General features: G+C 34.0%; 1 protein-coding gene across 1 annotated transcript; it reads right to left on the bottom strand.

Annotated features, from left to right (window-relative positions):
• Window positions 1-7,926: 7,926 nt before the first annotated feature.
• On the bottom strand, window positions 7,927-10,336 carry LOC137806366 (protein SPIRAL1-like 1). Its single transcript, XM_068606428.2, has 3 exons — window positions 10,157-10,336; window positions 9,060-9,335; window positions 7,927-8,218 (listed from the first exon to the last, which is right to left on the bottom strand). The coding sequence occupies exons 2-3, from the start codon at window positions 9,291-9,293 to the stop codon at window positions 8,132-8,134; spliced, it is 321 nt and encodes a 106-aa protein (XP_068462529.1). The 5' UTR covers window positions 9,294-9,335; window positions 10,157-10,336; the 3' UTR covers window positions 7,927-8,131.
• Window positions 10,337-14,493: the final 4,157 nt, after the last annotated feature.

Here is a 14,493-nt window from a genome sequence, read left to right on the forward strand (position 1 = left end):
TTTTGACTTTCCTAATGAAGAGGAATGCATGTTGACTCTACAAATTAGGATTTTGACTCCCAAGTCAAACCCTAATTAGGATTTTGACTTCTACTTTTTTAACAAGAAAAAAATACTATTCATATACAAAATTTGTACTCCTGTTTTTTAATACAAGGCTAATCTTATACATTTTTACAAAGTTAAGAAGAAGGAAAAGTAAGTCTAATAAATCTCATTACATAAAAAAAAGAGTCTTTTGAAGTCCTTCTTCATCTTCCAATCTTCTAGTCACAGCTTGATCAGGGACTCAATATGTTATCTTCTATATGGTCTTCCATCGTAGTGTGTTAATATTCTCATTTTATAGGATGCCAAATATTTTTTATGTTGAAACTTGTAGATTCCATAAAAATGCAGCTTCTTTGATAAATATTGTTAGGGGTGGCAAAGCAGGCCGACTCGCATAGGCCCGCCCCGCATACAAAATGCAGGCTGGTTTTCATGACCCGCCCCGCATGCAGGTTGGCCCGCGGACTTGTGGGTTGACCTGTTTTTTTTTTTTTTTGGAACGTAGAGGAGGAGTGAAGATAGTAGTGGTGTGCAGCAACAGAGCGACAATAGCGCGTGACAGTTGCAAGCGAAACCACGCGGAGAGCGAGCGACGACACTGCAAAGTAGAGTGTGTCGTGTGTGTTTTTTAGAACAGCGTAACTGCGTTGTGTTTTGAGTGAAAACCTAATTTTCTTTCACTCAAAGTTGTCACTTCTCCACTGTACCATTGCTGTCAAGTCAATTAATTTTTTTATTTTTATTATTTTTTTGCGGGTCAGCCTGCCCCGTCCCGCTGTTGGCCAGCGCGGGTCCTGTGTCAGCGGGTTAAAAAGTGAGCCTGCACCGCATTTTTTATCGTGGGTCGCGGGTCGGGCCACCCCACTTTGCCACCCCTAAATATTGTTAACTAATCATATATTTTTATTAAGGTAGATTTCTAGTTATGACACTAAATAAATGGATTTTTTTTTTCTTCAATAGAAAATTAATCATACTGTTTTATGGTTTTCTTAGTGCTACCAAAATATAGTGGTCCATGTTTCACTCTTGGTGAACTCATTCTTTCTGAAAATGAAAAGGAAAGAAATATTATGTGGGTAAGATCTTCATGGTGATTGAATTTATTTTTGTTACACAAACCAATTGTTTTTTGTTACTTGCTACATATCATTGTTTTAATTTTTTCTTTTTGTTACTTGTTACATATAATTATTTTATTTGCCTTATAATTGTAATTTTACTGTAAGCCACAACCATATTCTATTAAGAAAACCCTACCTAGTGTGTGACTTTACAATGGTGGTTGCATAGATAGGACATTGGGGATGTCAAAACCCTTTTAAATCTAAATTAGTGCAAAACAATGCAGAGACAACATACAATTATGATATGTTTGAGTTTAATTAACCCAAATAGTATATAACTAAAAACAAAACAAAAATAGCTACTATATCATAAAATTGATAAAAAAATGAATGTATCCTCTTACTCCCCTAATGTTTTCACACCATATCCCACCAGCTTTCTCTCCTACTTTTATGTTTTCTAATCTTATTGTACAAATATGCATAAACATGGACAGTAACATCACTCTATCTATATAGGACAATTCATCCTAACAATTAACAATTTTTACGTGGTTGACTATAATATCAAGTTTTAGTAAATTTTTAAATTGTTTATGTTTAAATATTTAATTAAGGTTTTATTTGAAAATATCTGTGTTTATGACGATTTTGTTTTTTATACTAGGAATAATTTCTATAAAAATTCTTTTATAGCCGTCATAAAAACTAGCTCTTTTTATGTTAATTGTGTTTGAAATTGACATAAAAAATTATACAAAAGGTGTAATTTGATATTTTAAAAGAATTTTTTATAATGATTCTTTTCTAATTGACATACATATGACAATTCTTTATAATCAACCTAAAAAGTAATTTTTTCCGATAGTTATTCAACTAACCTAAAAAATTATACTTTTTATGTTATTTTTATTTAGGACGGTTATTATAACTAATATTGAAAGAGAGATTTAATTCTCTTAATGTGTTTTTTCTCTTTTACAAAAAAACTCAAAATAACATAAAAAAAATAAACTCAACTTGTTAATAACAAACACTACAAGAAAATCATGAAATAAAAATCAATTTTTAGAAACTAACAAAATTTTGGTTTCTAAATTAGATTCTATTATTGTTAAATAGTTTCTAGATTGGTGTCTAATTAGTAACCAAAGTTTTTGCTACCAATTATTTAGATTCTAAATCTGGTAGCAAAAACATTGATTGTTAATTAGATACCGATTTAGAAACCATTTAACAATAATAGAAATGTAAAAATAAAAAATCTTTTAGTCTCTACAATGATATCTAATTTAGTTACTATAGTAACTAATTATTTTTTATCTCTAAAAATTAGTTTTTATTTCATGATGATTTTCTTGTTGTGAAAGATTGGTTAGGTTAGTGTATAATTTGAATATTTTTACTTTTTTTTTTTATCGGAATCACATGTATTATTTGAGATTTTTTTCTTTCAAATTTCAAATAAGAGTATTTATTAGTGACTTAAATCTCTTTTTAATAATTAACCTAATATTACATAGCAGATTTGAAATTGGTTAACCTAAAATAATACTATATTAATCACAATTATTTGAGATGAAATAAGTAATAGGTGGATATAAATGAAAAGTTATATGATCATTTTTATATTTATCAAAGAAACACACTCATTTCATAAAATAGATCTATCTCTATATTTGAACACAGCTCTTGTAAAATAAATAAGAAGTGAGATAATAAATTGAGACAGTCCTCATACATGAAAAACATTGACAGGATTAAGAATCATACTAAACCCTTATTCCCTAATTCATGTCTACCTCTACACATCATCAAGGTATGTTTCAACATTTAGTACACATTCCCCTCACATAAAACTGTAGCTAATTAAAACTATGACAAAACATATATATATACAAAAGAAATACCACTCATTACAATTCACTGCTGATACACTTAAAACTATGATCTTATTGAGTCATTCATACAACACTTACTCTCCCCTCAACATTCTGATGAGCAGATTACTGCTTCAGCTTTGGTGTCCACACTTTGAATTGAAGAACTGTTATCCTTTTCCTCAGCCTTCTTGCATGCTTTCTCTTCAGGTGGTTCTTGTTGCATTCCAAGTTCACTCAGTAAAGCCTTGATCCACACAAACATGGAGCTCCCCAAGCTAACCCAAGAGATGGCTTTGCCAACCTCATAACTGTAAACCTGTCCTGAAAAGCACCAGCTCAAGAGCAATATGTTCCCATTGTAGAAGAAGACAGTGAGCAATTCAACGAGCTTCAGAAGCAAATACTTGACAGAAATTGGCCTCAGTAAAGGGTGCTCAGAAAGTGAATCAAAGTCCAACTTAGAAATCAGTGGCCAATGAGAGAAGTACCCTTTGTTCAACTTGTGATCCCTCACCCACTCAATGACGTAATGAGCCAGCTTTGACACCAACAAGTGTAACAGGCCAATGACAATGTTGAACAAGCAAGTTTTGAAAATCTCATGGTTGAACTTCAAGGCTGCTTGCCAGTACCAATCTATGGCACCACGTGTGGCTCCCCAATAGACCAAAGAGGGTACTCCAATCCCAACACAGATTCCAAGATGAGAATGAATCTCAAGAGCAAATTTCACATACAAACTGATGGGAATGCTTAGACTCCATGACCATGGCTCGTTCATGAAGGCACTAGAGAGGGAGGAAGAGCCTTCATTGATGAAAGCTAGGATACAAATGGAGAGGAAGTGAATGATTTTGTCAAAGTCAGGTCCTTGCAAAGCCATGTTGGTTGATCGGAGGAGTATTAGTGAAGGTGTCACAAAAGGTTTCTCTGATAGTGGATCATTTGAAGAACTGATTCAGCAGAATAGGGTCATTTATAGAACACAAGAAATTTCCTTGAAATTTCCATTTTGATGAACATTTGAAAACTGTTGTGCGTACAGAGAGAAAGTACTTAAAAATTGTTCATGTATGGCCATCTTAGATGGGCTACTTTTAAGTGTTGTGTTCGTGCTTTCTACTTGTAAGTGAACCAGAATCTTCTGAGAAGTTTCGTGTTGCCAATTTAGTGTAAAAGTAATATTGTAATATTATTAGTACGTTTCTTTTTCAGCTGGTGCACCTAATAAATTTGGATTTGCACCTCATCACTCATATGACATACCAAAAATACTCTCTTTAATTTTTAAATATGTTATATCATTATGAATTTGATTTTTCAGAAGACTCTTTAATTTTTAAATATGTTGATTTAGTATTTCAGAATATATCTTTTGAATTTAATTTTTCAGAACACTGTTTTGAACTAAGCATAAAAATACTTTTTTTTTTAATTTTTAAATATGTGGATAGGGATGACAATGCAGAGTTATTCATCCCGCATACTCACTTAGCATTTGATCCGTAAAATATGGATCGGGTTGGTCCGTCCCATATAAAGCTTGACCTGCAGGCCAGCCTGTATAAGAATTTTTTTTTAAAAAAATTAATAAAAGTAATTTTTAAATATAAATTTTGAATAAATTTATTTATTTTTATATTTAGATACATTAGATAAATGGTTTCACGATATTATTCACACGACACATACATAATAAGATGTGAGTAAAAATTATGGAATGTGAAATATGAGACTGGCTGGATAAATAAAATATGGGGTGCAGAAAAAAATTTAGATTGTTAAATTATGCGGGTCATGCAAGTCAGCCCGTCTTGCCCCACACTTTGTCCACACGGGTTGTGGATTATGTGGAACGGGTCCAAGCAGGTCAGCAAGTTGGAATAGCAGTCTATCCCACATTTTTTTCAGTGGATTGCGGACCGACTTGCACGACCCACCCTACCCGATTTGTCATTCCTAGTTTTGGATTAGACTTTCTAGAATAACTTTTGGGAGTAACTTTATATGTTTCTGAATTTTTATTTTCTAAAATTTTGAATTCAAAATGAGATTTTGGTTTTTTCAATTTTATTCTATAATTTTTTTTAGAATGTAAAAGATTTATTTGGAAATTTCTTTTTCAGAATCATATCTTTTTTCAATTTCAAATTTCCAATTCTAGAATAAAAGTACAATTCTGAAATTTGATAAATTGATTGGATGCATATTATAATTGATTGATTGCAAGAAGTAAAAGCTTCTTTTTTTTTTTTTTATCTTAGGTTTAATTGTTCAATTGGATCCTACAATTTCTGTGTTAGCCTTTAGAGGGAAAATAATTCCTATCTTTCTAAAATATATTTTTATTATATACATCTTTTCTTATAAATAAAAGTACAAAGAAAATGGAGTGAAAAAGAAAGTATGAAAGTGTCATTAATGAGGAGGAAAAAGGTACCAAGTATGTTGGGGTTATTTCATGGTATAACGATAATTAACTCTTAAAATGTGTTAAGGGGAAGGAGAAGAGACAAAGGTGCTAGAAGATATGTTTTAAAGGCAATGGTATGGTTCTATTTATCTATGGAGTGACAGAGTTATGAATAATTGAGGAGGAAAAAAGTACTATTGTTTTGGTTATAGTAAGCATCTAATTATTTATGCAAAATGTGAGGTGTGAGAAGGGGAAGAGCAAGCAACAAGTCTTAGAAGAAGGCAAATACTTTTAGTTATAGAGAATACTTTTATAAAAGAATATCCAAAAAAATTAGGATTCATCGGTTCATAATCTATTATGAAATTGTGAAACACACTTAATAGACGGTTTCTTCCTGCACCACCGTACCTTTTTCTCTCACCTCCATATATTTTCAAAAATGTTCCTCTATAATATTCTGGATTATGTAATCTGGAAGTCATTTTTCAAATTTGTAATTAGCTTCCGGATTACATAATCCAGAAATCTTTTTTCAAATGCATGATTACTTTTCGGATTACATAATCCGGAAGTCTTATTTAGCTTCCAGATTATGTAATCCGGAAGTATTTTTTCAAATAAGTTTCCAGATTACATAATCTGGAAACTACTTTACGGGGGTAACACAAAAAGAATAAAAATGTATTTTCATGTTATGTATGGAGGTGGGAGAAGAAGATATGGAGGTGCAGGAAGAAACGGTCCACTTAATATTTGCACCCGCTTAAGTTCATTCCGCATAACCTGCAATTCGTGTTGGTTAAGTATGCAACTGAGTAGGCCAGTCTGCTAGCCCAAATAATAATAAAAATGACATTTCTTCATGCACTTCCTCAAATTTCTTCATGCACTCCATTAATTTCAGAAATCAAATTCCGAAAATCAAAATAGTTGTTTTAAATTCTAGAAGGTAAAATAGCTATTATGGAATATTATTTTTCTCTTATAAATTTCCATTTCCAGAATTAACTTCTTTGTTATAAAAATAAAATTTCAAAATTGAGGAGGTGCATGAAGAAATTTGATGGAGTGCAAAAAGAAACACCCTAACAAAAACTATCTTTTCTAGCTTTTGTTTTCTATATATATATATAACAGATGTATTAATATTTATTTTTTTAATAAAATTGTAATTTTCTTATGCAGATTGACTGTAGCAGATCATTCCTTATACAGATGAATAAATAGATTCAACACACATTCCTTGAAGGGAACGCACGAATACAAAGTGAGTTAATATAGAATGGAACAATCCATATATAAAAAATATGTATATTAATTAATAGGAAAATATGTCTTTTGATGTAATCATTTCATTATCGATAATGTATATTAAGATTGACTTAATCACTCACTCATTATTTTTCAAATGGAACTTTCCTCTTTTGTCTTTTTATCTTTTTTTTTTGTATTTTTAGTAAAGAAGAACAATTTCATAGCACAATCTACTTGACTTTCATTTCTCAACAGCAGAGGATTCGCAAGACAGCATAAAATAAAAGAACAATTCAATCCCCTAGAATATCTAATCCTAAAAGGATTAAATATGTTTTTCTTTACTGATTTTCTGTATAAAATGAATTTAGTCCTATGTTAAACAATATATATCTCATATTTTTAAATAATTATATAATAATAGTTTTCATTAACAAATTACGTTAATATTTAGTTTACGTAACTAGAAAGATGTGCATATATTTTTTATTTATATAAGTTGGTCGAGAGTAAAAGATTATTAGCAATGTAGACATTAACCTTTCTTGTGAACAAAAACTATTGTCATAATTATCTAAAACCAATTTTTGACAAAACTTCAGAGATTAAAAAAAATACATTTAACTCATTCTAAAATAAAATTATTCTTTCATTGATAAAAGAAGAGTTTATAGTTGATCTTGCATTCACACAATGATATTCTTACCGAATAAAAGTAATCCCTAATTCAAACGGTTATATTTTCTGATATTCTGTGAACACTGAAACGTGCCATCCTTTTCCACCTTGCAAATAAAGTGAAGAATCATATTCTTTTAGTCTCTTTCGGACTGATTATGACTTGAAAAATACTCAACAAATTGAAACCGCTCTCAACTTATTCCAACTCAATATTTAAGTAAATAGAATTTTATCAGAACTTATATTTTATAGAACCAATTTTTGACAAAAGTTCAGATATAAATATATTTTAACTCAAAATTAAATAAAATGCTTGTCTAATGAAATTTATCAAAACTAACAGTTTTATAGATCTTACTTTTTATTTAATAATTTTGTAATTTAAAAGTTTAAGTAATAATTTTTTAATATTTTGGGTTCCTCTTTGTACAACTAACTTGTGGTTGAGAGTTCGAAACAAACTCTACATTACAATTATGCCTGCATTTCATCATGAACTATTCTTGTCCATCAAAATATTCCCGTGCATGATAACAAATTGAAAGAATATCTAGGAAAAGGAAAGAAAAATTGGAAGCAAATGTGCACTTAATAGAAATATTTAATTCTGTCAAACAGTTCTGTAATAGATGTTTAGCACATCCAAAATATAACACTCTTCTTGACCCATTTATCCCAGCACCCATAACCTATAATACACCATATCTTCCATTATGTTTCCACGACCTGAATTTCAAAATAAATCATTCATTGACCAAAAGTTTCAAACCAAGGTATCATTTTGCCTCTCCAGGTCCACCAAAGAGATAACCCAGAGAAGAACCACCACCCGGGGCAGCATGGACCTTGGTCGAGGGTCGGTCCTGCAGATGAATTGGAAAAGAAATTCAGACATCAATCTTTCAAAGATAAATGAATCTTAGCACGGGTGCAGCAATCTACTTTTCATTTATCACTTTAGAATGTCATGGAAAGTAACATCTTAATGTAGTTTCATTTGGCAAGACATCATCACTTTAACACAATGAGGGGGTATTGTAATGAATTTGCCATGACAGTTTAAATAAGCACACCTAAGACCAGATTAAAAATAAAGGATAGGAAGTCAACACTGAGAAATGTGAGCAATAACATATTCACAAATAACAGTCAGTGTTGATTTTCAAGGATAAACACATGATGATTAAGTATACTTATTCTCATTTAAGTAGATTCATCTTCATTGATAAGGCAAAACAATCAATTGTTCTTATGCATATAGCAGTAAGAATCAAACTCAGATAAAAAATTTATCATTCACATATTTGATCGTTTCCACACTTGTTCAGATATTAGTACAGCCAACTAAATACAGAGATCAAGACCTAATTATTTAGAATTATGAACAAGCGAGGTGACAAATTAAATCATCATTTATATAAACCCACAGTAACAAAACTATTATAGTACAATACATATAAGACGATTAAAACACATTAGGGACAACCAACTAATTTTGTAAGTGTAGTGTAGCAGTTTTAATCCATCTTAGGGCAGTCATAACTTTCATAATGAGTTCAGGTGTCAGAGATATCATATAACACCATTACTGTGTGTTCATTTAAACAGTTTTTGTATAGTTAGTTCTTGACACAGAGGTAAACTATAATACTAACACTTGGATAAAAGAGAAATTAAAGATAAGTTAGAGGATACAAATATTACCGTGATGAAGTTGCCAGTGTTCTGGCCTTCAGTAGAGTGACTGTTGATACCAGCAGGCTTGTTAGGGTCTATTGTTTTAGGAGCCTCAGCCGGTTTTGAAGGAAGCACATCATTTACAGCCTGCACTTCAGGTTGGGCATTATTTGTCGCAGGTTTTGGAGCTGGGGCCTCTCCACTGCCAAAAAGATAGCCTAATGAACTTTGACCACCACCATAGCTAACTCCACGACCCATGTTATTCAACTGGTCTTTTTAAACTTAAAGTTTTGCCTCCGCCTTCAAATAAACAGACAAAGATCACATCAGAAGTGAGAAAAGACACAATAAAATAAATGATAAAATAATATGCTATAACCAACAAATATATATTCATACCACAGTCATATTCAAGCACGCAGTAAACATTTATCAAATGTATTTTCACTAACATTCAAATATCTAGTACGTTTTTTTTTCCATTTCCTTACAAAAGCACACCCAGCCAATCAAGAAGCACATAGATTGACAATGTTGAAATTTGAAAACAAACAACTGATCATGACACCGTATATCTGTTTTACAACCACTTATCTTCCGGCCAATTGATCTTACATCTCATTAAAGTTAATCCAAAATCACAATTTGGGCATCACATCAAAGCTCTTGAGCTGACCGCAAGACCGCAAATTAGAACCTGGACAAAAATCATTTAAAATATATATCCAATCCAATCATTGAGTCAATGGACGAAACAAAAAAAACGAATAAAAAATCAAACGTTCTATCTTCACATTTTTTTAATTGTTTCGGTGGAAACAGAGTAACAACCCTTCGTTTCCACCATTATCATTCACGTTTCACGGTATAAGAGCGAGCTCAACGCCATGAATTGATTCAAATCAATCAGAAGATAAATATATTACATCAAAACACGATTCCATAAAGCCAAATAAAAACGAAAACGAAAATTGCAAATGGATCTGAAGAAGGGAAATTGACGAGGTAGGCAAGGGATCGCCAAATACAATGCTAAATTGTAAATTAGTATCGAGAATTGAAATGAAAAAATGCAATTCGGGCGAAATTGGGAACCCTAACGGAAGAGGAGAATGGGTTACCTGTGGGTGAGGAAGTAGCAGATCTGGGAAACGAAAAGGCCAGGGAAAGAAAAGGGAAGACAAGTATGTTATAAATACCCTCACATTTCACACGTTGCGATGTACTATAAATTTGTTCTAAATATAATAATAGATAATCAAATTTAAATTTAAAAATAGACTATCAATGTAAACTTTTTTTTTTCACACTACTATTTTATATTCAATCTTCAGTTTTATTTTATTGCTTCACGAAACTATTTTTATAATAAAACTACGTAATATTTTAATTATATTTATTATGCAGTTAAGTTGAGTTGGATTTATAAAATTTAAAAATCATGAATTTGTTTTTCAACTTAAATCCTATGAGGCTCGGAAATTTTTTCTTAAATGGCGTATCTGTGTCGGACACACGTAAGATACTATCGGTGAAGTGTTCAATTCAAAAAACTATTTGTTGGATTTTTGAAAATTCTAGCACAGTTCTAACAAATTTTAAAAGGTATAGATACAATTGTTGGGAAAAAACGGGTAATTTTCCCACTAAAACAAAACCCTAACAGAGCTACCCGACAAATAATATTGAATAAATAAAGCGGAATAATAAAAGAGATAAAGAGGAAAGAACACACCCGAAAATTGTTAACGGAGTTCGGCCTGTTTAGCCTAATCTCCGAGCACAGCAAAAACAGCTCACTTTTATTACTATGAGAGAAGATATTACAAATTGGGATATTTAACAGTGAAAGAGGGGATGTTAATATATAACCCTCAAACCTCCTTCCCAAATCAACCAATGTGGGACTTGGGATTAAGCCAAAATCAACAAATCTCCACCTTAGCTTAATTTCAAGTCCCACCTAAAACAAATCTTCTCAAAACATAACAAAAACAAAACTTTACAGTGCTTCAAATTTGCGCCTCTGGGCGCCAACTTCAAATGTGCAAAATATTAACCAAGTCTAAACAATGTTCAAACTTGGCCCTTGTAACCACCTTGGTGAGCATATCTGCAGGATTCTCCGTAGTGTGAATCTTCTAGAGAACAATCTCCTCTTCTTCGAGAATCTCACGCACAAAGTGATAACGAATATCAATGTGCTTCGTCCGTGCATGAAAGACTTGATTCTTTGCTAAATGAATAACACTCTGACTGTCAGAATATAACTCAAGTTGTTTCTGACCAACTCCCAAGTCTTTAAGCAACCCATGAAGCCAAATTGCTTCTTTCACAGCCTCTGTAATCGCCATATACTCTGCCTCTGTCGTAGACAAAGCCACCGTAGATTGCAAGGTAGACTTCCAACTAACTGGCGCTTTTGCTAAAGTGAACAAATAGCCAGTTGTAGACCGTCGCTTATCAAAATCACCTGCATAATCAGAATCACAATATCCAACTATGCATTGACCAAGTGATTCATCTTGCTCAAATGCCAATCCAACATCTAAGGTATTTTGGAGGTACCGTAGAATCCATCTCACAGCTTGCCAATGACCCTTGCCCGGATCATGCATGTACCTGCTAACAACACTCACAGCCTGTGAAATATCTGGTCTTGTACACACCATTGCATACATCAAGCTTCCAACTGCATTTGCATATGGGACTTTCGCCATGTATTCTCGTTCTTCATCAGTCGTCGGAGATAAACGACTACTCAATTTCAAATGAGGAGCAAGTGGGGTACTTACAGGTTTTGTATCTTCGTGTATACCAAAACGTTGTAGTACCTTCTGCAAATACTGCTTCTGTGACAGCCAAAGTTTTCCCCTCTCTCTGTCCCTGTTTATCTCCATGCCGAGAATCTTCTTGGCTTCCCCCAAATCCTTCATCTCGAACTCTTTACTCAACTGAGCCTTTAACCTATCAATCTCAACTTGGCTCTTTGTTGCAATCAGCATATCATCAACATATAAGAGTAAGTAAATGTAGGAACCATCTTCAAGTCTGCGCAAATACACACATTGATCATATTTGCTTCTCTTGTACTTCTGATCCTTCATGAACTTATCAAATCGTTTGTACCACTGTCTCGGAGATTGTTTCAGTCCGTACAACGATTTGCTAAGTTTACAAACCCAATCTTCTTTACCATCAACCTTGTACCCTTCTGGTTGAGTCATATAGATTTCCTCATTCAAATCACCGTGTAGGAACGCGGTCTTTACATCAAGTTGAGCAAGCTCCAAATTCAACTGTGCTACCAAGGCCAACAAAATTCGAATGGAGGAATGTTTAACAACTGGAGAAAATACCTCATTATAATCAATTCCCTCCCTCTGAGCAAAGCCTTTAGCAACCAACCTTGCCTTGTAGCGAACATCTTCTTTATTAGGAAATTCTTCTTTCTTTGCAAATACCCATTTGCACCCAATTGCCTTCTTACCTTTCGGTAATTGTGCTAGCTTCCACGTCTTGTTCTTCTTCAAAGACTGCATCTCCTCTTCCATCGCACCTGCCCAATTACCACTCTCTGAACTCAGAATGGCTTCTGGGTAAGTGGATGGAATGTCATCAACAACTGGAAGTGCATAGGCAACCATATCCATGAAACGAGTAGGCTTCTGAATGTCTCGTCTCTGTCTTCTAACTGCAATTGGCGCTGATTGTTGTTGAGATTCTTGGGTAGGAACCTCTTCCTCATCTGACTCTTCTTCTGCCATAGGAGAGTGACTTGTGGTATTTCGTGTTGGCATCACCACTGTCGGCTCAAACTCCACCTGCTTTCGGGCACACTCCACCTGTTGTGGAGTACTATCAGCTCCTTCTGGATTTACCTTCTTTAACATGGCAGATTCATCAAAGGTAACATCCCTGCTGATAATCGTCTTCTTTGCCTCTAGACACCACAAACGGTATCCCTTCACTCCAGGACTAAAGCCCATGAAAAGAGCTTTCTTTGCCCGTGGATCCAACTTTGATTCAATCACATGATAATATGCAATAGAACCAAAAATATGCAAAGAATCATAATCAGTTGCAGGTTTTCCAGACCATACCTCTAACGGGGTTTTGCCATCTATAGCAGATGATGGCAAACGATTGACGAGATGTTGAGCGTATGTCACAGCCTCAGCCCAAAACTCTCTGCCTAACTCAGCATTAGACAACATACAACGAACTTTCTCCACAAGTATCTTGTTCATACGCTCCGACACCCCATTCTGCTGTGGTATTTTTCTAACAGTGAAGTGCCGAACTATGCCACAATCTTGACATACCTTCAGGAACGGATCACTCTTGTATTCTCCTCCATTGTCTGTTCGGAGAACCTTAATCTTCCTTCCTGTCTGGTTTTCAACTTCAGCTTTCCACTTAAGGAAAATTTCAAGCACATCATTTTTGTTCTTCATAGTAAACACCCAAACTCTCCTGGAAAAATCATCCACAAAAGTGACAAAATAATGCCTACCTCCGATTGACGGAGTCTTGGCAGGTCCCCACACATCTGAATGCACATAATCCAGAATACCCTTGGTATTGTGAATTGCAGTGCCAAACTTCACTCTTCGTTGCTTTCCCAGAACACAATGCTCACAAAATTCAAGTTTGCAAGCCTTCGTACCTTTCAACAATCCTTGCTTGGTAAGAATTTGCAAGGATTTCTCTCCAGCATGTCCCAACCTCATATGCCACAACTTCGTTGCCTCAGCATCCTTCTTAGAGCTAGAAGTTGCTGCCGCTACTGTCCCCACCACTGTACTACCTTGATAGTAATACAAATTGTTCTTCATCACGCCTTTCAACATCACCAGTGCTCCTGAAGTTGTTTTAAGAATTCCATCTCGCATCGTCACAACTAGGCCTTTAGATTCTAAAGCCCCCAATGAGATGAGATTCTTCTTCAACTTTGGCACGTACCGTACATCCCGCAAAATTCTGGTGGATCCATCATGATTCTGCAGCTTGATTGAACCTATCCCAGTTGTCTTACATGGATTATCATTACCCATGTAAACAACCCCGCCATCGAGTTCTTGAAAATCAAAGAACCATTCCCGAATGGGACACATATGATAAGTACAACCTGAATCCAATATCCACTCATCTGGATACGATGATGCTGAAAGCGAGACAATTAAAGAGATATCTGATTCCACGTCACTTTTGCATTCTACAACATTTGCATCTTGTGGAGTCTTCCCTTTCTTCTGCAGTTTTGGACAGTCTTTCTTCCAGTGTCCTTTCTCATGACAGAAAGCACACTCATCTTTGGCAACGACTCGACCTTTAGACTTAGACATCCCTCTTCTCTCCTTTGTTTGGCTTTGCTGACGACCTCTTGCCACCAATGCTTCTTCTGATGTCGTTGATTTGGTTCTCATCTTATCCTGCTTTCTTAATTCATGACTAT

Source organism: Phaseolus vulgaris, chromosome 3, assembly GCF_051622355.1.
Source record: "Phaseolus vulgaris cultivar YP4 chromosome 3, ASM5162235v1, whole genome shotgun sequence".
Taxonomy (NCBI): Eukaryota; Viridiplantae; Streptophyta; class Magnoliopsida; order Fabales; family Fabaceae; genus Phaseolus; species Phaseolus vulgaris.